The sequence below is a fragment of the Moschus berezovskii genome, chromosome 16 (assembly GCF_049115385.1).
Source record: "Moschus berezovskii isolate FMDL1 chromosome 16, NW_MosBer_1.0, whole genome shotgun sequence".
Classification (NCBI taxonomy): domain Eukaryota; kingdom Metazoa; phylum Chordata; class Mammalia; order Artiodactyla; family Moschidae; genus Moschus; species Moschus berezovskii.
The window spans coordinates 78,008,520-78,035,493 of NC_142475.1; the positions used below are offsets into that span (position 1 = coordinate 78,008,520).

The following is a 26,974-nucleotide window of genomic DNA, read 5'->3' on the forward strand; positions in this document are numbered from 1 at the left end:
CCAAAAAGTGAAACAAGAATGTCCCACCAGGAAACGTAAGGTGAATAATCACTGATGTAAAAATCCACATGTTTCTCCAAGTTTCAGAAATAAGCAAAGTGCCATCATTGAAGTCGCTACTTCATAGTGAGTAGAACAGAGGTACTGTCTGACGAGTTCCTAGGTCAAACTAGTTGTGGGGGCTCCTCTCACCCCCTATGTAGTTCCTAGGATGAGTGACACAAGTGAGGCCAGTCCAGTGCAACAGCTGTGACGCATTGCTGTGAGTTAGGGAAGGTGGAGCCCATGCGTTTCTATGAGAGACGTGCACTGCTGTGTTCAGCACCTCGGAGAGTGGGTGCACCCAGTGAGGGCTCGTGGAATAGTTTCCTTGCTTCTGTTCGTGTTCTGTCTTGGCTGGGGGAGCTGAGCCATGAAGGCTGGCCCGCGACTGTGGGCCTGGGGGAGGAGGGCAGGTACCAGTGCCTGCAGTGTTGTGGACTCAGTTCCAGGAAGCAGTAACAGGCTCCAGCCCAGGGAGGTCTCTTCTGGCACTTCGGTTCTGCAAAGTGATGCAACAGGTTTAGTATTAATTAAAGTTTTTATTCAAATCAACCTGTATACTCTGGTACTTGTTTATCTAAGTGGTGGATGGAAGATGAGAGCACAGATGACTGCCTCCAATGACTTGTTCTGATTCGTCTCCCCAGTGCTATAAAAAGACAGCTAATTATTATTTTTTTTTCCCTTAATGGCCCCAACTGCAGAGAGAAACATTTCATATACTATGTGCCATAGAGTCTTGTTAAATTAGCCCAGGTGTTTCCATAATTAGAAGACTGAACTGCTTTGACAGGAAAGGGCTTTTCCACTCTTACATGCGGCTGACAGTATGTATCCAAGTTATCTTTGTAATAATGCTGTTAGCTGATAAAAGAGCAGAATTGTGAGAGCCTGGGAAGGGAGGGCATTGCTGTATCTCTTATCTCTCTGGTGCTAGTTCCCAAACATCTGATTCATTTAAGGGATACGTCATCCCCACGTGACCCTACTGGGTCTGTCCCACCCCACCTGTGCTCCTCCCTGGGGTTACTGTATGAAAGGTGGGATGATAGATAAGTGCTTCCACTGGACAGGCTGAGCCAGGAGGAGCTACCCCCGGGGCTCCCTGTACTTTCTACCTGCTGTGTGCAGAGACCCTCTGTGTGTGGTGAGCTGAGGGAAGTTGAAATGGGGAAGGGAGGTCAGGGTCCTGCTCTGCAGGCATTGCAACTACCCTGGACTTCTGCTAATGGAAGCCAGTCCGTTTACTTTCTGTTTATGCTAGTTTAAGATAGATTTCTATAACAAGCAACTGAAAAAAGATGTTTCCATATTAAATGGTTTCAGATGAATACTTGAGTTCAAAGTAAATGCTGATTCTAAGTAAAAGTGAGATAATACAACATCAAAACCTGTGGGAACACTGCTAAGATTTCCAGTTAAACTACAGAAGTGTTTTTGATCCAGAGGAAGCATTGAAGTCCCAGGTGAATAGCAGGCTGATTTATCTCAGGAATTGTTTCATGTACACAGATAACCCTACAGATTCACACACTGGATTTGTTCATGGTGGGCTTCCGTTGATGCAGATGGTAAAGAATCTGCTTGCAATGCAGGAAATGGGTATTCAATCCCTGGGTCAGCAAGATCCCCTGCAGGAGGGCATGGCAACCACTCCAGTATTCTTGCCTGGAGAACCCCATGGACAGGGGAGCCTGGTGGGCTACAGTCCATGGGATCGCAAAGAGTCGGACACAATTGACACTTCTAGGAGAAATGGAAGGGGAGCTCAAGTGAACCCAGGGAAGAGCTTGGGGGGCGGCACATGGATCATGAGGCCCAGGTGGACGGGCTCAGAGCAGGGAGGTAGCACTTGGATGTGAGGCTGCTCCCCTGGGGATTCTCAGGTGATGTCAGCTGGTACCAGGTTCCCAGGTGAACAGGGTGGAGCAGAGCCTGGCGGGAGCTCTGCAGTCATCTTCACAAGCTCCCCGTCGCCTCGAGGGCTTCCAGAGCGCAGCTCCTCTCCGGACCAGTGCTCACAGCTGCTGCTGTCTCTGCCCCACACATGTCGTCTTTACTCGGGTGTGAGCAGCTTCAGGGCAGTGTTGATGCCTCGATCCCCAAGACATCCTCTCTGTCTAAAAAATGAGACCCTGGGAGATGGAGTCAGAATCAAGATGCAAATTATCATTACATAGGAAGGATAAGCAACGAGATCCCAGTGTAGAGCACAGGTAACTCTATATTCAATATCCTGAGATAAACCATTTGTTGTTCAGTCACTAAGTCCTGTCCAACTCTTTTTGACCCTGCATATGCCAGGCTTCCCTGTCCTTCACCATCTCCCGGAGTTCGCTCAAACTCATGTCCACTGAGTCAGTGACGCCATCCAACCATCTCATCCTCTGCCACCCCCTTCTCCTGCCCTCAATCCTTCCCAGCATCAGGGTCTTTTCCAGTGAGTCATCTCTTCACATCAGGTGGCCAAAGTACTGAAGCTTCAGCTTCAGCTTCAGCATAGCATCAGTGTTTCCAATGAATATTCAGGGTTGATTTCCTTGCTATCCAAGGGACTCTCAAGAGTCTTCTTCAACACCACAGTTTGAAAGCATCAATTCTTTGGTGCTCAGCCTTCTCTATGATGCAATTCTCACATCCAGATAAACCAAAGTGAAAAAGAATATACATAGGTACAACTGAATCACTTTGCTGTACATCAGAAATCAATTAACATTGTAAATCAACTATACTTTAACAACAACAAAAAAGTACATGAGAGGGTTTAACGTCTTGGAAAGGGGGAAAGAGCACCTTCACTGGGGCTGGGCTCAGGAGAGGGCATGGATGCCTGTCCACGCGGATGTATAGGTCGTCAGGAAGATGGAGGCTTGAAGGCGCCATGGTCACAGTAAAAGAGGAGAGGAGGTGTTTGCTGAGAATGAGGACCAGGGGCTTGAAGGGTATAATGAAGAAATCTTCAGACTGAAGGGCCAGGGAGGGGGTGACCAAGAGGAAGGCCATCCTGTGAAGGCTGAGGCGCAAGTGTGGTTCAGTCGCTAAGTTGTGTCCGACCCTTTGTGACCTCAGGCTTCTCTGACCATTGGATTCTCCATGCAAGAAGAATACTGGAGTGGGTTGCCATTTCCTTCCCCAGGGAATCTTCCTGACCCAGGGGTTGAACCTGGGTCTCCTGCATTGCATGCGGGTTCTTTACTGACTGAGCTTCATGCGAATTACGTTCTGGATGCATTTCTTCCCCACTCAGTATAGTGGTGGTTTAGATCTGTAAGGCTGTATTTTCACCTGTGAGCTATGAATTTATTCTGTTCACCTGTGATAAAAACATTGGGCTCTAAAGATGAAATTCTGGTCTGGGAACTAAAAGAGAATCTTGAGTGTGTCTGTACTTACTTAATCTTATATTTCTCAAATAGTTACATGTACCAAAAAAGGCTGAAATAAAACTCTTGTGCTTTATTTTTTTAGAGTGAAAATGCCCATGTATCTTTCAGTACTAAAATAGGAAATATGCTTATTTGACTGTTTGTGATGAATGCCACTAAGTTGAAAATCCATTCTTTAGGTTGGCGGGCTCTGGTAATAAAAAATAAAGGTAACTTGTCAACAAAAGGATTTTCTAAACAATGCTTCTCTTACCAAACTTTTGAGGCTGATCCAGTTAAGAGCACAGCGCTTTACATCAACCGTGTAAGATACACATGAACATATATGCATTTAGCAATACATACATGTATCCTAAGATACAGCAGGGTACCAATTTTTACAAGTAGCGGTCACATTTTTATAAAATGGGAATCTGGGTCCTGTTTGTTCCCATGATGTACCCTTTGAAGGCAATGCGGCGTCTTCTTGTGTATCCTTTGTCACTTGAGAACACACTACAGTCACCATGAATGTAACTACACAACCTCTACACAGCCATGCCCCAGTCTTTCCAAAAGGACCAGGAAAGGTGGCTGCAGTTTTCTTGGTGAATGTATCAGTTTTCTGCAGAAGAAAGCGTCTGTTATTAAAACAGCCTGAGCACGACCAGCAGAAGACACTACCGCCTCTAAAGTCCCTGTCCTAGACGGAGCCCACTAGTTCTTGGATTATTTTATTAATAATAAATATCTTCGATATCCTAGGCTTCCACTGCTTTCTCGGATAAGGAGCGGAGCAGGTCTTTGTAGAGAGCGGAGTTCATGAAGCGGGGGTATGAGTCCCTGTGCATCAGCGTGTAGATCTGCAGCTGGGCATCGTCGAAGATGTTCCGGGAGGGCTCGGCCATGCTCCTGTTGATGGACTCCCGCACACGTGAGTCCAGGCTGACCTGGCGGAGGCGGGGGGAACACCAGGCTCGTCAGACATGGTCCTTTCTGGACATCCACCCCGGACTCCCACAGCTTGTTGGACTTGTTAAAGATCCCAGCCAAGCAAGGTCGTCCCCAGTGCTAAGCTGCCAAAGGAGGAACTAAACACAGAGAACAGGGGTCCCAAACTTCAGAGGCACTGGAAGCCCCTGGTGGGCTGGTTAAAACGGGTGGTGCCCCTGCAGAGCTTCTGGCTCATTGGGTCTGGGTGTGGGTGAGAATCTGCATCTCCCATGAGTTCTCGGCGATGCTGGTAAAGTGATGCTCATGGGGGTAGTATTTCTTTTTAAATTTCTTTATTTTTAATTGAAGGATAATTGCTTTGTGGCATTGTGTTGGTTTCTGCCAAACATCAACATCAATCAGCCACGGTATACCTATGTCCCCACCTCTTGAACCTCCTCCCCATTTCCCTCCCCACCCCACCCCTCTAGGTGGTCACCAAGCACTGGGTTGAGCTCCCTGTGTCACACAGCAAATTCCCACCGGCTATGTATTACATATGGTAATATATACATGTTTCCAGGCTACTCTCTCGATTTGTCCTACCCTCTCCTTCCCCCTGTAGCAGTGTTTACAGAACAGACACAGTCACCTCCTGGAGAATCTGATGAAAGTTACGCACACTTTCCCCAGGAAAATGCTCATGATCTTTCACAGATTTTCAAGGGCACTTGGCACCCATTGGTGGGACCACTGCTTAAGTCTATGATGAGTCGGGGGGCAGGGGGGTTCCATATCCTGGAGCAGCGGTAACTGGGCCGGTGACCAGACACTGAAGGGGTCCTTTGTGCCCATGGCCTCAACCTCTGGCGGGCACCTACCTCCTTAGGAGAGAGAATAGAAATGTAGTCTTCATATATGACCCTCGCTTTCTCTTCAATCATAGCTTTATTCGCTTCTTTCTTCAGCTCCTCGCACGCCATCCAGAAGAGCATGTTCTCCTCGCTGAACTCGGTCCGCAGAAACTCCCGGAAGGCGTTCCTGCCCGCGGGCGTGAGCATGAGCTTGTCGAAGGACTGAGCCCAGGCGCTGGCCTCCTCCAGGGTGGGACCTGGGCTGGGGGTGGGAGAAAGGGGTGTGGGGAGCTGAGGGATCGGGAGATGATGGGAATTCAGCCCTGGACAGAAGTCTTTTTCCCTCTGAGAATGAAAATGTGCACACAGGCCCTTTCAGGCTGAGAAAGACTTGTCCTCATTCCTCAAGCCTTCAGCAAAAATACGAGCATGGATTGAATTGTGTCTCCTAAAAAAAGATGCTGAAGTCCAGACCCTGGACCTTGTGTTAGAAGTAGCATCTCTGCAGATTTAACCAAGTTAAGATGTGGTCGTTAGGGAGGGTCCTCATTCAGTATATTTGGTATTCTTATAAAAAGGGGGATTTGGATACAGACAGACACATGCAGAAAAGGTATGAGTCAATGAGTGAAAATAAGTCCATTGATAAAACAGGAAGAAAAAAGACACTTTTAAATTTGGCATTGTGGAAAGTAATATATATGTTCTTTCCAACTTAAAAAAAAAAACACTTCAAAAAATAATATATTAGCTAAAGTATAAAAGAAGAGTTAAGAAAAAATGGACCTTTAAAATTTTCTTGAACCTCAACATAATATGTATTTCATTATGTTCTTTTATTTAAAAAGGTGAATCACATAAAATATATCACGTTTTGCCAAGAAGCATCAATTTATATTTGTGATTAACAGGCATTAGATTAATAATGGAACTGACTTTTCTCCCTGTCACACAATAAATTGAAAGGAATCTGCTGGGATTTCCCTGGTGGTCCAGTGGTTAAGACTGGGTTCAATCCCTGGTCAGGGGACTAAGATCCCACATGCAATGTGGCTAAAACATTTTTTTTAATTAAAAAAAAAATTAAAAGGAATTGTGCAGAGTGAAAATGTGATGCAACGTTATGATTTGATATTAAACTGCAGTTAGAGAAACTATTCTAGTGACACATGTAATGCAAAACATCAGAAAATTCCAGCTGGGCATCCATGGGATGATGGGTGTTCACTAAACTTACTGTGATCCTCATTTCATGACTCATGCAAGTTAAATATTTACATTGTATACCTTAGGATTATACAGCGCTGGGTGTCAATTATATCTCAAAAAAAAAAAATTGGAAGAAAAGAGAAAATAATAAGGAATTAAAAATAGTAAGGCTGGCATTTCTGTCAATTCAGCGAGCTAAACACTATGAGATTTTACCTCTCTTCACAGGTGGGAAGGTCTTCTGTTCTGACTTCATAGGAAGTCCGTCTAAGTCTTTGCTCCTCCTGGTTTCTTACAGTGAGACTGCACGAAAGGAGACGTACACATGAGGGTTGAGATCATTCTGTATCAAGTAACAAGTTCCTTGTTTTCTTGACACAAATGACTCTGCTTTGTTTTCTTAAGAAAACCAAAAGTATGACAAGCAAGTATTAGCAAAATAAATTCTATGTATAATACTCTGGTCTACACAAATGAGGGACAGTTTACATTGAGAATAATAATTCTTTTTGTAAAACAAATGAACAGTTAGGTTGTATGCACTTTGGGGCTATTTGTAGTCATTTTGTGTGGATGTCTGTTTTTATTTCTCCTGAATAGACCCTCAGGAGTGGACATACTGTCACATGATGACTCTATTTTTAACATTTTGAGGAAGTCCCACACTGTTCTCCTCCAAAGCAGCTGCACCATGTCACGTTCCCACCAGCAATGCTGGCGGGCTCCAATTCCTCCACACCCAGACCAGCCCTTACTGTCTGTCTTTCTAATTCTAGCCATGTAGGTGGGTACGAAGGGTATCATGCTGTGTGTCTGATTTGCATTTTGCTAATGACCCATGACAGTGAGCATCTTCTCAAATATTTATCAGCTATTTGCCCATCTAAATTCTCTGTTACTTTGCTCCCATACTTTGAAGGCATTGCTCTCATCTTCCACAGATGCACATACCACATGATACTTGGTTTCTGGCTGTGATGATGACGTCCAGGCATGGATTTATATTTTATTCACCATAGTTGTTACGAGTAGGAGGAGCCTGCTCTGGGGCCTGCCCCCCACCCCGACACCATCAGTCCCAGTCTTTGTTCAGGCCATGATCCTGCCTCCTGTGCCTCCCAAGGCAGCAGATCAGGGACTGGGTAGATAGGATAAATGCCAGTGGCATCCCACATTCATGGGGACATCTCTGAGCATCTTTCAGGCATCATCTCACTGAGCCTGATGAGCAGAGTGAAAAGTGCAGGAAAAGGGGCTTCAATGTGGTCTCTTCTCCACTGGTGCATCTCCTTCCCACTAGGGGGTCCTGGACACGCATGGTGTAGGGACTGCCAACACACCCTTTCCTCCGGTCCCCTGCTGGGTCCTCTGGGCTCCTACTCAGGGCTGAAGGCTTGCCTCGAATGCCAGGCCACTCAGCCCTGTATTCCCAGCAGAGTCTGGGTTCTGTCCCAAATGGACAGACCTCCCAGCATTGGGTTCCATCTGTCCTCAGAGGGTCGCACTTCTAGGCCCACCCACTGGGGTGGAGCTTCTTGGAAATTAACGCCAGCCCGAGGCAAGCAGGAGCAAACCAAACAAACTGTCCTGGACTTTTCATTTCCAACCTTCAGCTCCCCTCATCACCTCGTGTGATTCTATCACTGATCTATCCCGCGGTTTCTTCTTCCCCACGGTCTGGGTCTAACTCGCAGTCAAGCCCAAGTACATTACAATGGTTTCATTGACTAAAGCTACACGCACATTTGGTTGGCATGAGGTATGTTTCATATACAAGATTTCAGAGATGCAATCTAATGCCCATGTGATTTCTGAGTGTAAATCATACCCCTTTCTCCAGATCTTCAGCAGTGACTCAAACAGTCAAGTTGTATCTCCTTTTTTAAGCAATGAATGTGTATCTTTCTCTCCCAGTAAGTTAGCCTGTATTTTTAGCTTTTCCTCTCTCTGCCCAGCATAAATTTTAATAATTTTCTTTATTAAAAACAATATTAATAGAACAGAAGCAGCAGAATATAAAATGCAGGCTCATGCTCTTTCATAACCCTAATCTTTAAGACCCAGATTAAATTGTAACTCCTCCAAAAACTCTTTATCTCCAAGTAGAGGGCCTTGAGTTCACTCCTTTTTGACAATCTAGGCACCATTTTTGCCCAGATATTAATATTCAACCATCAGCTAACTTAGATTGTTCTTTAGACATTTGGTATATATTAGTTAGCCTGATTTCAAGGACTTGACTATGTCCCTTCAGAGCTAGGATGCAGCCTTGTCTTGTTTTTTGTTTAATATTAATTTTTTTAAATTAATTAACTTTAGCAATGCTGGGTCTTCATTGCTACGCTGGCTTTTTCTCTAGTTGCAGCTGGTGGGGGCTTCTCTCTAGTTGCGGGGTGGGCTTCTCACTGTGGTGGCTTCTCTTGCTGTGGAACACGGACTCTAGGTGCATGGACTTCAGTAGTTGAGGCACACAAGCTCAGTAGTTGCCTTGCTGGGGACCCTAGAGTCCATGGGCTTCAGCAATTGTGGTTCTCGGGCTCAGTTGCCCCTTGGGATCTTCCCGGACCAGGAAACAAATCCGTGTCCCCAGCACTGGCAGGCAGATTCATAACCACTGGACCACCACGGAAAACCTTGTGTTTTTATTCACTTGGCTGACCCCAGGCTTAGCTGTAGGAGGCAGGATCTTTCAGCGGAGGCATATGGGATCTAGTTCCCAGACCAAGGATTGAACCCCAGGCCCTGAATTGGGAGCACAGAGCCCCAGCCATGGGACCCCCAGGGAAGTCCTCGTCTTGGTTTTTTGTTTTGTTGTTTTTGTGGTCCTTTACAAAACCCACATCAGTGTCAGCCATACAGCAGTTGCTTACAAAGCACTTACTGAATCATCATAAGCTGGCACTGTTCAAGGTACCGTTTTCTTATCAGGAGCATGGTCATAACAAAGCCACCAGCTTACCAGGAACAGCTGCAGCAGCAGCACCAGCAGAAGCAGCAAGCATTGGACCCCTGGTTCTCCACTCCCGGCTGGCCGGGGGCGCAGGCTGCGGGCTCCTGGGCTGCGCACACTGGCCGCTTCCGCATCTCCATCCATTCTGACCCCATCGGCTGCAACAGGAGAAGTGGGGTGGGGCAGAGTTAGTACCAGGTAAGCTGGAGAGCCCACTGTTTGTGCCGCTGAGAAGACACAGTGTGACTATCCTGTCATCTCTGCTCATTCTGGTAAGAGTTGGCCCTCAGAACCTATTCATGCATGTGTGCTAAGTCACTTCAGTCATGTACAACTCTTTGCGACCCCATGGACTTAGCCCGCCAGACTCCTCTGTCCATGGGATTCTCCAGGCAAGAGTACTGGAGTGGGTTGCGATGCCCTCCTCCAGGGGAACTTCCCAACCCAGGGATCAAATCATGTCTCCTACGTCTCCTGCATTGGCAGGTGGGTTCTTTACCACTAGCGCCACTTGGGAAACCCTTAGAATCCATTCACTTACCATTTATTCACTGTCTAGAATCTGCCATGTGCTGTGATAAATTCTTGGAGCGAAACAACGAATGGAGATCCCTGCGCTAAGTTGCTCACAGTTCGGTCAAGGAGGTGGATGCTGACAGGACATCCCTTGACATCACAGTGAGGACCTCCCACAGGTGCGTTTCCCAATTTGGGTCCCCCCAACCCCACCCCTGCTGGACCAACATCGTGGGGCATGTGGGGGCAACAGCACTGACAGGATCACAGTGGCAAAGCTCTCAGAGCCACGCCTGTGTCCTGCTCAGTGATGCCCTGGGCACACCCAGGAGACAGCGACGCCCCCCACAAATGTGCTGCCACCTGCAGAAACAATGCCCTGGCCTTCCTCCCTGGACATGGTGCCACCGGAAACCCCTTCAACCCTCCCCTTTCCTGAGAACTACAGGAATGGCTAGAGAGAGAACTATAAAAGCAGCATAAGAAAGAGAAATTGCTGAATCCATTTTTAACTTTTGATACAGCGGTTAAAAAATTTTTGGCAGAGTGAAAGGAAAAAAAATGTAAAGCCCCATTAAAGAACCTTAAATAGGCCTTTGGAATTAAATTCTGTATTTGTTATTCCATTCCAACATTAGATTTATCTATTCTTACTATCACTTATCTTTTTATGTTATTGGACTTTGTTTTAATTATCATAGTTTTATTATGTGTTTTCATATTGAGTAGGCTAAATTCTCTTTATGAATTAAAACTCAGTAACACAGCTTTGGATTAGCCCTTGTCTTTTGATTACACGGGGATGTAAGTTCTAGGACAGAATGAGAGACCCATCAGAGGGTTGTACTGTCCCTCATCCACAGGCAGAACAACGCTCACAACACCGTCCAGAGCACCAGCCTGGGCAGTCCATCCTCCCAGGTAGACCCAATTCTCGCCGCATCAGTGGCATTTCAGTGGAGCCAGAGACAGACGAAGCTTTCACTTCATTTAGGACATGAAGGGGCAAGGACAAGCCAGCACAATCTCCAGACTCATCAGCTTTGAATCACAGACGCTCTGCTGCTACTGCTGCTGCTAAGTCGCTCCAGTCGTGTCCGACTCTGTGCGACCCCATAGACGGCAGCCCACCAGGCTCCCCCGTCCCTGGGATTCTCCAGGCAAGAACACTGGAGTGGGTTGCCATTTCCTTCTCCAATGCGTGAAAGTGAAAAGTGAAAGTGAGGTCGCTCAGTCGTGTCCGACTGAGTGACCCCATGGACTGCAGCCCACCAGGCTCCTCCATCCATGGGATTTTCTAGGCAAGAGTACTCAAGTGGCTTGCCATTGCCTTCTCTGACAGACGCTCTAGGTAACTGTTATTTTCTCAAAGATACTGATGCAACTTGCCTCATTAAAAACAAAATCCCAGGGCTTCCCTGGTGGCTCACTGGTCAAGAATCCACCTGCTAAGGCAGGAGACACAGGTCCCTGGTCTGGGAAGATCCCACATGCCCCAGAGCAACTAAGCCAGAGCGCCACAACTGCTGAGCCTGTGCTCCAGAGCCCGGGAGCTGCAATTACGGAGCCCATGTGTTCTAGAGCCCGTGCTATGCAACAAGAGAAGCCACTAAAATGAGAAACCTGTGAACTGCAACTAGAAAAAAACCTGACCAGCAACAAAGACCCTGCACTGCCAAAAATAAATAAATAAGTATATATATTTTTAAATCCAAGTTTTTTCTCAAAAAAAAAAAAAAAAAAAGGATTGTGACATGGTCATGTCAGCAGGCTTCAAGAGACTCCTGTTTCAACATCTTTGCAAGACTGGGTCTTAAAGTTTGATTTCTGTTCTCTTCATACTTTCTTCTTCTCTTTAAGTCAGTATGGGTATTTTTCATTTCCTGAAAAATAAGCCATCCCTTTCATTGCATTTTCAAATATACTGGAACTTATCATTATAGGTTATGTTAATTGTTTGATCGAGATGCTTTAAATTACTGCAGGCCTGTTCAAAAGGCAAACATGTAGTAACTTATGGGAGAGTTGTGTAAGTGTCACTAAATATTTGTAGAAAATTAATTTTTCAAATGTCATAATTAATATGAAGACTAACAGTCCACGGGGTCACAAAGAGTCGGACACGACAGAGTGATGGAACGGAATGGAACGGAATAACATATATTAAATACATACCTATATATAAGATTTTAAAAATATGCCATTGTCATATGTGTTAGTTTAGCTCATCCTTTCAGACACTGATATGTGGTTTGATTTGCCAAATGAGCTTTGTGCATCTTTTTTGGCCTCCATCGTATGTGTGGGAGAACTCTGAATACGTTTCATTTCCATCTGTTCTAAGCAACACAGAATCAGTACTCCTTTGACACTGCCATTCTATTCTTCTTGTGGGCTATGTGTGGGGCAGACTACTGGCCATAATTTCAGTGTCTGTTGGCATGATCCAAGCATGAGGCCCCAGCAACTAGCCTTTGAGGGTCCAGAGGCTTAGAAGTTAGATGAATGAAAAACCAATGTCAGTGACCTCAGAAACTGTTTCTATAATTTATGGCAGCCTGAGGAAATGGTAAAAAACAGGTTGGCAGTTTATTAAATGTTCTATAGTCCACTGGGCTCCTCTGTCCATGAGATTTTTCAGGCAAGAATACTGGAATGGGTTGCTATTTCCTTCTCCAGGGGATCTTCCCAACCTAGTGATCAAGCCCGCGTCTTCTGCTTCGCAGGGAGATTCTTTACCACTGAGCCACCTGGGAAGCCCTATTAAATATTTAGATCTTAACTAAGAGATCATCCTACTCAAACACGGCTTTTCCATTCCCAGGAACCAACATTTAAGAGAACTCTTTTCAAGATCATGTTAAAAAAAAAGTAAATTCGTAATCTTGATCAAAATCTTTGGTAATTTGGAATTGAAAGGAGTAACTAGTTATAAAAAAATTTAGCCTAACAGTGACTCTCTCAGAAAAGTTATTTTCTTGTAAACTTAAACTTGGCAGTTGGATTCCATGAATAGCTATTTATTTTCATTATGGTTTCCAAATTCTGAAAATAGCCATTATTCAATTACACATAGGGAATATGATGAAAGAAGAAGCATTGCGCGGGAAAAAAAAATCTCTCTTAAAAGGGCCTGATTCTAAGCTGTAGAATCATAGACAAGGTCCTGATGAAGGAGAACCAAAAATCTTCAAGGACATAATATTAAAACCATCCCCAGTGACCTCTAGAAGTGACGGGCCCTGAAAGAGTTAAGCCAGAACATAAGGAAATTTGAGAGACAAACTCCCCCTCCAGTCGGGAGTGCTCTCCCTTTATAAGGACACCCTTTACAAGGACACCCTGGTCTTTATAAGGAGACTCTGGTCCAGTGTGGCCTCATCTGCACTTGATTACATTTGCAAAGGCCCTTTTCCCAAATAAGGCCGCATTTATGAGTGTGAACAATACTCAAGGCTAATTAAGAGAACAATGCTTCATATTTTTATGGGGCTTCACAGATTACAGGAGACTTTCATATGTATTACCTTATTTGTATTTTTCCCCACATTTCCATGAGCCAAGAAAAACAGTTATTAGTTCTCTTCTCAGGTGAAGAAACCAAGGCTTAAAGAGGCTTACCTCATCCCTGAGGTGCCTCGGATGGACCTGTAGCCCGGGTGGCCAAGTCCATCGTCTTTCTTCATGCCAGTCTGTCAACCCAAGGGACTTCTTCAGAAATTTGACAGCACAGACACACGCATTTTTTTTTCAGACACCTGCATTTTATAACACACTAATGTGACAATATTACTAGTTATGATGTTTACTTTGACCTGTACGTGATCTAATCTACTTAATTTTTAGGCCAAGGGAGCTAAGTGACTTTTCCATGGCCCCTTGGCTAGTTGACAGTGTGTAAGCGACTAGAATCTACAAACTGCTCACACACACACACACACACACACACACACATGTGACTCGTCTTCTTTCCAATACATTATGCGTCTTCCCTTGAGACTGTACATATTTTACATTTTTAAAAAAACTTTAACCATTTTTTAAATTGAAGTATAGTTGATTTACAATGTTGTGTTGGTTTCAGGTGCCCAACAGTGATTTGGTTACTTTGAATAATCTTTTCCAGATTCTTTTCCATTGTAGGTTACTATAAGATATTGAATATTGTTCTCTGTGCTATACAGTAGGTCCTTTTTTCCTATTTTATATACAGATTCTTTACCATCTGAGCCACCAGGGGAGCCCATTTTATATACAGTCCCGTGTATATGTTAATCCCAAACTCGTAATTTATCCCTCTCCCCAATCCCTCTGGTAACCGTAAGTTTATTTTCTACATCTGTGACTCTATTTCTGTTTGTAAATAAGTTCATTTGTATCATTTTTAAGATTCCACATGTAAGTGATATCATATGATATTTGTCTTTCTGTCTGACTTAATATGATATTTTTATAAACATTAATATACTTAGGTATTTAGATATTCTATTCAGTTTTTCATTTCTTTTGACCCCAAATGCAGAAACCATTTGCAAACATAATTGCAGATATAAGATTTCATCAAAGGCAAAACTTTAAATCTGAACTTGAAAACAAAACTTTTTTTTTTTGCCTTGCTGAGTGGTATGTGGGATCTTAGTTCTGCGACCAGGGATCCAGCCCATACTTCCTGCAGTGGACGCGTGGAGTCTCAACCACTGGACCACCAGGGAAGTTCCAATAAAACTAATTTAAAAAAAATGAAAATCCCCAAAAAAGGATTACTGCTTTTTGGGTTGAGGGTTTATGCTGATGAACCCTCAACCAGGCTTCCATGCTGAACACAGAGGCACACAGAGAAATCATAGCTCCGCTGAACTCTTCAATCCTTCTCCCAGCCCCAGAAATAACCATTGTTAAGATTTTGATGTGATTCTTTCCAAAACCATTTCTTTATCTCTTTTTTTGTTGTGCCACGAATCATCTGGGATCTTAGTTTCCCAACCAGGGATCGAACTCTCAGCCCCTGTGTTGGAAGTGAGGAATCTTAACCACTGGACTGCCAGGGAAGTCCCTCCAGAACCATTCCTACGAAGATAAGAACACGTAATTAACTTTAGTTTAAAACACAGTCTTAGTAATGCTTATCTAAACAGACTTGGATGCTATGTATGACTCTGTGCCTTATGTTTTTTGCTTTAAAAATATATCAGAAATCTTACTAAACAGGACATGTAGCTCTGACTCCTTCATTTATAGGTGACTAGGCTCTCATACTTTAGATGCTTCGACATATCATGACACAATTACTCTTCCCCTAGAGACCATAAAAGATTGGCAGGTTTGACTATATAAAAATTCTAAACTTGGGAGCCGTGAGCTAATATAAACAAGGCTGCCCCTGCCAAGTGTGGGAAAGTTTAAGTATCAGAAAGAAAATATTAACTGCAATGAAAAAAACATCAGATGTGTGTGAATCTGTGATTTCATAGTGAATGCAAAACACTCACTGTTACTTTTAGAAAATGTTAGGGAACCAACTGATTTTGAAAACTGATAAATACTGACAAAGAATCAAGGTTTTATCCTGTCTTTTCAAACACAAACATGACTCCAGGGTAACCTAAGAGTTGATAAAGAGAAATTTCTCTTTACAAAAGTTTGCTTGTTGTTGTTTAGTTGCTCAGTCGTGTCCAAATCTTTGTGACCCCATAGACTGTAGCCTGCCAGGTGCCTCTGTCAATGAGATTTCCCAGGCAAGAATATTGGAGTGAGCTGCCATTTCCTTCTCCAGGAGATCTTCCCGATCCAGGAATAGAACCCGAGTCTCCTACATTAGCAGGCAGAGTCTTTACCACTGAGCCACCAAGGAAGTCCCTTACAAAAGTTTACTAGCTAATAAATGGAGATGCTCCCGCCTAGACCATAGCATCTGACCACCTCTCACACATATTATGGGGCTTCGCTGGTAGCTAAGTGGTAAAGAATCTGCCTTCCAGTGCAGGAGACATGGGTTTGATCCCTGGGTAGGGAAGATCTCTTTGAGGAGGTCATGGCAACTGACTCCAGTATTCTTGCCTGGGAAATCCCATGGACAGAGGAGCCTGATGGGCTACAGTCCGTGTGGTCACAAAAGAGTTGGACATGATTGAGTGAGCAGCAGCAGCACACACATTATGCTAAGATATTAATTTGACTTGATTTCCTCTGTCTCACCCTCAAAGAGCTCTCCTAATAGTTTATGTGATGCTGGGAAAGATTGAAGGCAGGAGGAGAAGGCGGTGACAGAGGATGAGATGGTTGGATGGCATCACCGATTCAATGGACGTGAGTTTGATCAAACTCTGGCAGATTGTGAAGGACAGGGAAGCCTGGTATGCTGGACTCTATGGGATCTCAAAGAGTCAGACATGACTGAGTGACTGAACAACAAATACTTTTTTAAAGATTTTTTTTTAAGTGGATAATTTTTGAAAGTCTTCATTGAATTTGTTACAGCACTGCTTCTGTTTTATGTTTTGGGTTTTTTGGCCCCGAGGTAGGGTGTGAGATCTTAGCTCCCCGACCACACTCCCTGCACTGCAAGAGGAAGTCTTAAGCACTGGACCACCAGGAAAGTCTCTCCCAATATTTCTTGGAGCCTGTTCAAAGGATCAGGTTTTTGTTGCTTCTCAGAATTCAGAACAGAGCTCCTCTCCTCCATGGCCACACCTGTTCATTTCCCTTTGGCTGTTTCCTGAGCTCCCCTCAAGGGGTACCAACATCATCAAGAGAACCGTCTTCCAGGAACATTCTCTGCATCCTCCCGAGACACTCTTTCCCTTCTTCTCTGCAGTAACATTTCTGAGGAGTTAGCCCCATTTGCTCCTAATTTTAGCCTCCTTTTGGTCTTTCTGCCTTCTAAGTCTTCCCAGCCTGGGAAAACTCTTTCTATTAATAACATCCTTCCCCCAGATGCAGGATGATTTTTCGCAGATGTGTGTAAGTTATAGGTTCTGCTCCGACCCCACCTGCAGGGTGAGTGCATCCAGGGAGTGCTCAGTGGTGGTACCTGGTGAAGGGCGGAGTAGAGCTGTCACAGGTTCTCCTTGGGGTCTGGCACTCACCCCGGGGTGGGGTGGAGGAAGCTGTGATCCAGGACCCTCTCAGCCCGAGCCCCTCACTCCTGGCAGAACTGGAAGAAATCTAGGGCACAGGCTGGGGAAAGGAATTGTTAGACGTCCTTACTCGTGAGGGAGGAGAGAGCAGTCTCGTATGCCAGGCATGCAGGCTTCCAGAACCCAGAGGAGCTGTTTCTAAGGATAAGTGGTTCTGAGGCTGATGAATCCGACAAGAAGTCTTTTTTGGCTTCTTGTTGTCTTTCATTGAAGAATCTATACAATGGGACTTCCCTTGTAGCTCAGTATTTAAGACTCTGCCTACCAGTGCAGGGGACACGGGTTTGATCCCTGGTGCAGGAAGATTCCACATGCCCTGGAGTAACGAAGCCCAGTGTGCCCCAACTGCTGAGCCTATGCATCCTGGAGCTCCACAACAAGAGAAGCCCCTGAAAAGAGAAGTCTGTGCACCACAAGTAGAGAGTAGCCCCTGCTCACTGTAACTAGAGAAAACCCTTGCATAGCAATGAAGACCCAGGGAAGGAAGGAAGGAAGAAGAAAGAGAGGAGGGAAGGAGGAAGAAAGAATATACACAATGGATAAACAACAAGGTCCTACTGTGGAGCACAAGGAACTATCTTCAATATCCTGGGATAAACCATAACGGAAAAGAATGTGCAGAAGAGTCACTTTGTTGTACAGTGCGATTTAACATAACACAGTAAATCAAATGAAAAAGAGAATTTACACAGTGGGGTTTGAAAAACAGACCAACTGAAAGTAGAGGGTGGATGGATCACACAGCGCAGAACTCTCCCTGGAGTTAGCTACCTACTCTGAAAATAGCAACAGGTGAACATGGCTTTCTCTGAATCACATACTCCAGGCATAAACACCAATCACCTGGTGCCAATTAAGTCACAAACAGGCCCTCTACCTGCCCAGGGCTCCCACCTGTTGTTATTATTAACAGCTGAGAAATAAGATGAATCCTGTCAACAACGATGTTTCTACTGTTTCATGGGATCTTGAAGTCAGCTGATTTTAAGTGTGACAATCCTGTGGTCTAGTCGTCACCAGAAAAAAGTCCGACTCACTCTGGCTCATGAAATATTAATGAAGAGCTAGAATTACTTGCATTGACTTCAGCACAGTTAATAGACCAAAAGTCAAATCAAATCTGTGTCTTCCACTTCACAGGACACAGAAAGCTATCAATGTTTAGCAACCTACCAGTTTTAGCAAGAGATCTTAATGTGTCCTCTAGTTTTCAAATTTTTCTGCCTTTTGGTTTTATTGCCTGAATAATTTCAGGTCTATCTTAAGGAAAAGCTGGTTCATTATTTTAGTAGGGGAAGTCAACTGAGAGTTTAATAATAATAGACTTTTTAGAATTATAAGTACTTCCAGATGGATGATTACATCTGTCCTTACCTTCTAAAAGAACTACTTAAGTGACCATCTGTTTTTCAGTAACTTTGAATGGAAATCTTTACTCTTTTGTTTATCTGGTTGTCACCAAGTTTGTAACTTGAACCACACTGAAGGTTTTTAAGACTATGATAGTGATGTGTGCTTTTATTCTGTCATTATTAAATGAACATGTTGTACAACTCAACTTTTGCAACTGCCTTTGGGAAATTAAAGTATGATCAGGAGGAAATAAATGAATTATACATGTTTTTACTTGTTCTTCCTTAATACCAATCAACACTTACAGTGTATTTTGCAAGTACTGATTGAAATGTTGACCGTGGGCATTCCTTACCCCATGAGGCCATGGTACTTTCTCAAGGAGACTAGATGACTGCTTAGCCCAGGGCATCTCTGAAAGAATTCAGCATTTACTAAATCTTTGTCTCTAGGGTTGTTTCAGGCAATGTTCAAACTAGTAAAGAATGTGCCAGGTTTGGGTAAGAATTTCTGCCAACTTTTACTGCTTCCTTTCAAAGCAAGGAACATGTGCTCGGTTGCATCCAACTCTTTACGACCCTGTGGACTGTAACCCACTAGCCTCCTCTGTCCATGGGATTTCCCAGGCAAGAATACTGGAATGGGTTGACAGTTCCTCCTCCAGGGGATCTTCCTGACCCTAGGGATCAAACCCGAATCTCGTGCGTCTCCTACATTGGCAGGTGGATTCTTTACCACTGAGCCACCTGGCTCTCTAAGAATTTCTGAGCAATCATTGCAAATTACAGAAAAAACAGGAAGAAATATTTTCAACATAGACAAATGAATGTCTAAAATCGAACGGGGCTGCAAGAAAGGGACTTGGTGGGTGACAGCTGACGGAGGTGGCTTTCTTTTTGAAATGATGCAAATGTGAAAATGTTCTCAAGTGGATAACGGCGACGGTTACCCACTCTGAATATACTAACAGTCCTTAAACTGCACGTGTCTAATGCGTGTCATCTGACATAAGTCACTTGCCTGTGCTGTGCTTCTGGTGGCTGTCATTCCTGCTTCCTGTTTCATCAAGTTCACTTGACCCAGGTATAGTAACTAACTGGGCTTCCCTGGTGGCTCAGTGGTAAAGAATCTACCTGCCAATGCAGGAGATGCAGGTTCGATCCCTAGCCTGGGAAGATCCCCTGGAGGAGGAAGTGACAACCCACTCCAGTATTCTTGCCTGGGAAATCCCATGGACAGAGAAGCCTGGAGGGCTACAGACCATGGGGTCGCAAAGAGTCAGACACGACTTAGTGAGTGAACACAGTGACAACCACGATAACTAACTGGACAGTGTTCATTTGGTTGGAAATGATAAAGCCATCCCATGACTGAAAGTTGAGACACATCAGAAAAGGAAAGAAAACTATCCAAGGACGAAGGGAGAGAGAAGATGGTGGGGGGACTAGTGCCTGCTCTGTGCTGCTGCGGTGGCGGGTAGTGGTGATGCCAAGAATGAAGGTGATGCTGGGGAGACAGGAATGGGGCGTCCCACAGCACTGGAGCATGATCCCTGTGGGGACCAGAGCCTGGCTCCAGAGGGACATGCTACATCACAGTCCAGAACCATGGTATTTATCACAGATCTTTAAATGTGTATTTGGGGGGAAAGTGCCATGGAAATCCTTTCCCTGCATGTCATGTTACAGTGGGGAGTCCAGATGAACACACTGGGCCGGTGAGGTAGCATCCCTGTGCTCTCCTTTATCCACACAGGTTAGCACCAAGGTCAGGAATGCAAGCTCTTTCTCAGTTAAAAGCACTTGAATGCTCTTTGGCCCAGAGAATTTCGATATTTATAGCTGTTCCTACAATCAACAGGGAAGAAGTGGGTTCCCAAAGTGCACCCTGAGAAACAGAAACGCACAGAATGTAACTAATTACAATTCAGATTTTACTTAATAGGGAAGACAATGGGTAAGTGCGATGAATGCCACGGTAAGTCCTGATTCTGTTCAGTCTCATACATATTTCATCTCTGGCTTTAAAATCTAAATCTAGAGCCTGGAGGGTATGATGGATTACGTGTGCTTCAATGAAATCATGAGAATGTGAATAGAAATTTCATGTGAATGTAACGCCTCTACAAGTCCACGCTTCTGTGAAAGTGCCTGAAATGCTGATGAAAGCAGAAGAGCATTAAGAGAGAAACCAGTTTCATCAAGAAGACAAGAGACAATAGACGTTGCCAAGGTGGTGAAAAAGGAAACTTGACACATCGTTAGTGGGAATGTAAATGGTGTGGCCACTATGGAGAATGATATGTAAGTTCCTCATAAAACTAAAAATAGAACTACCAGATGATCCAGCAGTTGGACTCTGGTAGATACCCAAAGGACATGAAGACAAGATTTAGATATCTTATCTGCACTCCCATATTTACTGCAGCATTATTCACAGTAGCCAAGATGTTGAAACAACCCAAGTACCTGTTGAGGATGAGTGGATGAAAAAGTGGTAATATATATACTGCTGCTGCTGCTGCTGCTAAGTCACTTCAGTCGTGTCTGACTCTGTGTGACCCCATAGACGGAAGCTCACCAGGCTCCCCCGTCCCTGGGATTCTCCAGGCAAGAACACTGGAGTGGGTTGCCATTTCCTTCTCCAATGCATGAAAGTGAAAAGTGAAAGTGAAGTCGCCCAGTCGTGTCCGACTCCCAGCGACTCCATGGACTGCAGCCTACCAGGCTCCATCTATCCATGGAATTTTCCAGGCAAGAGTACTGGAGTGGGGTGCCATTGCCTTCTCCAGGTATATATACAAGACTGAATATTATTCAGCCATAAGAAAGGAAGATAGTCTCCCATTTGGGAAAAACATGGATGGACCTTGAGAACAGGGTGTTAAGTGAGGTAAGTCAGACAGAAAGACAAGTAGTAGATAGTATCGCTTACATGTGGAATCTAAAAAAAATTCAGTCTGTAAAAACAGAGACAAATGGTGGTCACCAGGGAAACCCAGAGGGTTCTCCTGAAGCTCCCAGCAGTCTTGAGGTCTGATCCAGTCTGCGGGCTCTTCTGACCCATTCTGTGTTTGCTGAGCACAGACCTCATACACATCAGGCCTGCAGGAATATTTGCTGTTTGAAGAACTTCTTTTCCACCAGTTACAGCAGATGGGTTATGAAATGTATTAATGTACATGCAAACCAACGATAATAAAAAGTTTCAAAAAGGTGTGTTCATAGTCACTAAACAAGGCTTTTCTACTTTCAGGTCTATCTGGGCAAATTTTCTCTTCCCCCCCGCCCCACAAATTCTACTTATCGCCATAAGAAATTCTCCATGATCTGTGACTGGATGGTAGGGTTGGCTAGTCAGACTTGACCTGTTGTACATTACCAGTTAGAATTTTCATCTGTGATGATAATCCTATTATAAATGATATGAAATATTCAGCTACCATCCTGTTAAAGCTTTTAGGCTGTAATCTGAATCCCTAAGAGCCTTCACAGTCTGAGCACCCATCCACAAAATCTTTGTGTGGATCGTTTCCCTCTCCTTTCTTCGTTATGACTTCTAAAAAATATTTTATATCCAATTTAATAAAATATTTGTACTTAATTATTTCCTGCCTCCAGTGTCATTTTTTTCTGCATCAATTTTGAAAATTATTTATTTAGGACGAATAGTTTACAATGTGGTGTCAGTTTCTTCTGTGCAACAAAGTGACTCAGCTGTACGTATTCATATATCCACACTCTTTTGGATTTCCTTCTCATTTAGGTCACTGCGTCAGTACTTTTGGGACTTGCTAACTGTCATTAAGTTTTCCCATTCATATGAAAATGCTGAATATTGAAATGGTGGATACCAAAAGGAAACTTAAATTAGATCCTTTGATTTTTATCTCCTATAGGAGATTGTCTTTCCCTGGATTCGTGGTCTGTCCTTCTGAATTCTTTTTTTCTCAAGAGTGCCTTATTACTCTAAGAAATGTCATTGTTATTGGTTGAACTTACTTTTTAAGAGGCCGTTTCCTGCAAGAACCTGATAGTGGTACTCCACACTGACATTTAGATTATGGATGAAGTAACACTTTGTAAAGGACTAGAGAAGGCAGTGGCACCCCACTGCAGTGCTCTTGCCTGGAAAATCCCATGGACGGAGGAGCCTGGAGGGCTGCCGTCCATGGGGTCACTGAGGGTCGGACACGACTGAGCAACTCCACTTTCACTTTTCACTTTCACACATTGGAGAAGGAAATGGCACCCCACTCCAGTGTTCTTGCCTGGAGAATCCCAGGGATGGGGGAGCCTGATGGGCTGCCGTCTATGGGGTCGCACAGAGTCGGACACGACTGAAGCGACTTAGCAGCAGCAGCAGCAGCAGCAGGGAGTACGTACGGTGGCCAGTGAGCAGTCCATCTCCAGTTCTCTCCCCCACAGATTTAAGGGGCAGTGACAGAGTTGAGTAGTTGCAATGGAGACCATGTGGCCCTCAAAGCCCAAAATATTCACTCTTTTTATCTAGAATCCAGTCTTTGTTAGTCCCCCTCCTGTGGCCGTTAATGGTAACCCTTGACACCAGAATAAAATCTTAACTCTTTATCAGGGCCTGCTTCCTTTCAGCAATTTCCAACCTATGTGCAGCTTCCCTTTGTCTGAATGAGCAGATGGAGTAGTAAGCACAGCTTCAGTTCGCTCCGTGGGGCCGTCTCCACACTGACTCAGATCTATACCCTCCACCCACAGAGCCTCGCTCTTCACCCCACAGCTGTACACGGGCCACCTTTAGACAGACTGGGATTGCTTTTAGGTGCCCATCAGTGGATGCCTCCGGAGTCCTTTTCCAGCAGATCTGCTGCTGATGAGAACGGGCTAACAGACGTACCAGCACACCTTCACCTCGGTTCCACACTGCCTTCCTGTTCCCAAGACAGTTAGTTCTCCAGGGCTGAGCTGTTGGGATGTTTTTGTCTGATGTTCCTAGGATGTGTGTGACAGAATCTCTGTTTTGGTTTTATACAGTTTGCACCAAAATATCTCCTGAATTTTAGGTTCCCCACCACCCCACGCCCTGCTGGCATGAAATATTAGATGACTAGATATGCTGAACAAGCAGATCCAAAATTGAAAAAATTCTCAGTGAATTGGAATGTTTAATGCTTATGCATTTTAGACTGTTTGTAGGGAACCATAGCCATTCATCTCTTTGTGTGACCATATACAGCAGTCAGACATAGGGAACTGGGAATAAAACCCCATCCTAAAGGATGCATAACAGGCTCATAAAGGAACAATTTCCATTAAAAAATAATTTCTATGCAGTCTTCTCATTCTCAGGCTACATTTGATATATTTTAACAGATAAGTGCTCTATCACAATTAGAACTTATAGCTTAATACCCTCAGTATTTTGAATACATCACTAGAAGATAACAGAAGAGATATCTTTTGGAGGTTAGTTTATGATGTGTTTAACCTGAACAGGCAAGTTGTTCATGTTATTAGATTTTGCGAACGTTTTTCATAACTCTTGTACCATTTTCTTCACCCTTGTTTAACCCACCCCATTTCATTCCACCTGGTCTGGTATGCTGTTCAGATATTTTTGTTCATAAGCAAGTACTTCATTTTGCCACAAGTACAGTACAGAACTTCCAGGTCATTTAAAGGTCTAGAAATGCCTTATTTGCTGTAGCAGAGACTTAGACCTAATGAGAATTTGATAAATTCTAGGCTGTTATAAAACTAGATCCCATAATTCTTTTTTTTTTTTTTTTTGGCCGCACTGCACAGCATGTGGATCTTGGTTTTCCAACCAATGATCAAAATTGTGCCCTCTGCAGTAAAAGGCAAAGTCTTAACCCTGGACCACCAGGGAAGTCCTGAGACCCTACAGTTCTTGTGCCTTCACTGCTGTAAGGAGGGCAGACATCTCGGAGTCTGGAGGCTAGACCAGCAAAACTGGCTCCAACGGCCCCTATCACACTGAACAACGGAACTCTGAGCAGGGTCTTCGGCCTCAGGAATGTAGGCCCATAGCACTGTCCCCCTGGCCAGGGGCTTAAGAGGCTGGCAATTCTGGAACCACCCAACCACCCCCCAGGACTACTATTTCCACCTTAAGCTCAGTCACTCAGTCATGCCTGACTCTTTTCGACCCCATGAACTGTAGCCCACCAGGCTCCTCTGTCCGTAGGATTCTTTAGGAAAGAATACTGGAGTGGGTTGCCATTTCCTCCTCCAGGGAATCTTTTTGACCCAGGGATTGAACCCTATCTCCTGTGTCTCATGCATCAGCAAGTAGATTCTTTACTACTGAGTCACCTAGGAAGCCCTAACAGGAAACTTAATGTAAAAATTATTTGTATTTTGGGACTTCCCTGGTGGTCCAATGGTTAAGAATCTGCCTTGCCATGCAGGGGATGTGGGTTTGATCCCTGGTCAGGGAACTAAGATACCACATGCCGCAGAGCAACTAAGCCCAAGGGCTGCAACTACTGAGCCTAGGTGCCACAACTAAAGAATCTGTAGGTGGGAAAGAAGGTTCCCAAATGATGCAACGAATATTCCATGTGCCACAACTAAGACGGGACACAGCCAGATAAATACGAAAACTTAAACCTCATTATCAACCTCCTCCCCGCAGACATGAAAGACATCTACAAGGGCTGGGTAAGCTGTGAGCTGAACAATTCTTTCCACCAACTTGCATCGGAACAGCTGTACAAGCTTGCATGGATCTAGCCAAATAGCCCCAGAAGGCTTGTGAGCACTGCATGTGTTGCTGCCTTAGAAGGATGGATGGGTACCACAAACTTGTGTTCTGGCTCTGGAGCAAACAGCATCCAGTTAGCATCAGAGGTGACAGGCGCACAAACAGAGAAAAACCAAGAAAACAGGGTGTTTTCCTCCACTTCACTGTGGGACTGAGGTGCACACAGTCAACCCAGGATGTTAGGAAGTCGAACTGCAAGGTGACTTTGCGTGAGATGCCATTGTCTAAAATCCAAACATTGATACGTACTTGAGAAGAATTTTACAGTGTAAAGTTTATTAATAACTGGAAACTGAGCATCTCCAAACCAACAAGGTCAATCAGCTGTAATAATCATTGAAATAACTCCAGTTCTGGGTAACGGAGCATACTGCTCACTTTTCACAAATGACTCCCCATACAAACAGGTGGAATGAAATAAGCTGGGTTCTATGAACTTGTCATTGTGGAACACCTCCTTGAGCACTCGGTCACATCAGGCTCGGCTGTGAACAGCTTCTGCAGAAGCCCATTCAGTCCTACTGTGAACTGACTCACGCCGTGCACTGCTGTCTCTTAAAGTGGCTGCTCAAGGTTACATTCAGGGACCATCTCAGAAGTGCTGGGGAGTCAGTGACTCACGTGTATTGTACTGAATGCTAGGCTCTGACTTGGCTGACCCCTATTAGCTGCTGCTGACACTATATGAATCTGAATAGAAGCTCACCCTGTGAGTCACCTGGTGCTGTAGCAAACCAATCTGCTGTATTCCCAGTTGGACCATGATTCACATGATAATCATAAGGGGATCTGACTTGATACATGTGATTTCAAAACTCAGTTCTGCTGACCTGACTTAGGAGCCTGCAAGAAAGTCACTCCTTGCTTAATGCCCTGGATTTCTATCTATGAACAAGTGTACAGAAATGCAAAACTGAGGGTAAGATATCCAGTTCACAACTGGAGAGAACCATGGTCTCCTTCTTCAAGGATGCAGATGCAGTTCCTAGAAGTACTTTCCGTGGTTAGATACATCATTCCTGTGAATAACTTTGCAAGACCACTCATTTGAAAGGCTCTGCCACTTATGTGAAGTCTGGGGGCTTCTCAGGTGGCACTGGTGGTAAAGAAGCCACCAGCCAATGCAGGTAGACTTAAGAGACAAAGGTTCAATCGCTGGGTCAAGAAGATCCCCTGGAGGAGGGCACAGCAACCCACTCTAGTATTCTTGCCTGGAGAATCCCATGGACAGAGGAGCCTGGCAGGCTACAGTTCAAGGGGTCACAAAGAGTCACAAAGAGTCAGACATAACTGAAGTGACTTAGCATGCACACACGTCACATCATTTCTAAACCACTTATGTGAAGTCTAGACCTTTAACCTGCATCTGTTAGTGAAAGGTGAATGTCATGAGCCAGCTCCATGCAGAAATGAAAGAACACCAGGACTTTTGGAACTGATTTTCAAGTGTCTGAAGTGAAACCAGCCACCTGGGCCACTGCATTAAAATAAGAAGGCTTCTTTACCGCTCTCACTCTTGCTTGTCTGCATAATCTGGAATAATAAAATCTCCTTGTATGTAATCTAAATTGTATGACTTGTATGACTCTTTTGCAACCCCATGGACTGTAGCCCGCCAAACTCCTCTGGATCCATGAGATTGCCCAGGCAAGAATACTAGAGTGGGTTGCCACTTCCTTGTCCAGAGGATCTTCCCAGTCCAGGGATCAAACCTGTGTCTCCTGCATTGGCAGGCGGGTTCTTTATCACTGAGCCACCTGGGCAGCCCAATCTTGGAAGACTTTCCAAAAAGCTCTCTTACAGGCTGCTGCTGCTACTGCTGCTGCTAAGTCACTTCAGTCGTGTCTGACTCTG

General features: G+C 44.5%; 1 protein-coding gene and 1 long non-coding RNA gene across 5 annotated transcripts in view; one reads left to right on the forward strand and one right to left on the reverse strand.

Moving 5' to 3' along the window:
• The first annotated feature begins 3,247 nt into the window (after positions 1 to 3,247).
• On the forward strand, positions 3,248 to 19,940 carry LOC129560089 (uncharacterized). 2 transcript variants are annotated; one of them, XR_008686695.2, is made up of 4 exons: positions 3,248 to 4,341; positions 5,309 to 5,444; positions 9,332 to 10,048; positions 10,733 to 19,940. It is a non-coding gene; the product is annotated as an uncharacterized LOC129560089 (long non-coding RNA). The 2 variants fall into 2 exon arrangements; XR_008686694.2 differs by having other exon boundaries at positions 9,332 to 19,940.
• Positions 4,169 to 26,974, reverse strand: part of RGS20 (regulator of G protein signaling 20) — a 51,806-nt gene continuing 29,000 nt past the window's right edge. For all 3 annotated transcript variants that reach the window (XM_055432001.2, XM_088844467.1, XM_088844468.1), the window contains 4 exons: positions 9,363 to 9,511; positions 6,620 to 6,706; positions 5,222 to 5,456; positions 4,169 to 4,357 (listed from right to left, as the gene is read on the reverse strand). In XM_055432001.2, coding sequence (XP_055287976.2) covers positions 4,169 to 4,357; positions 5,222 to 5,456; positions 6,620 to 6,706; positions 9,363 to 9,511 — 660 coding nt within the window. The remainder of the gene's footprint in view (positions 4,358 to 5,221; positions 5,457 to 6,619; positions 6,707 to 9,362; positions 9,512 to 26,974) is intronic.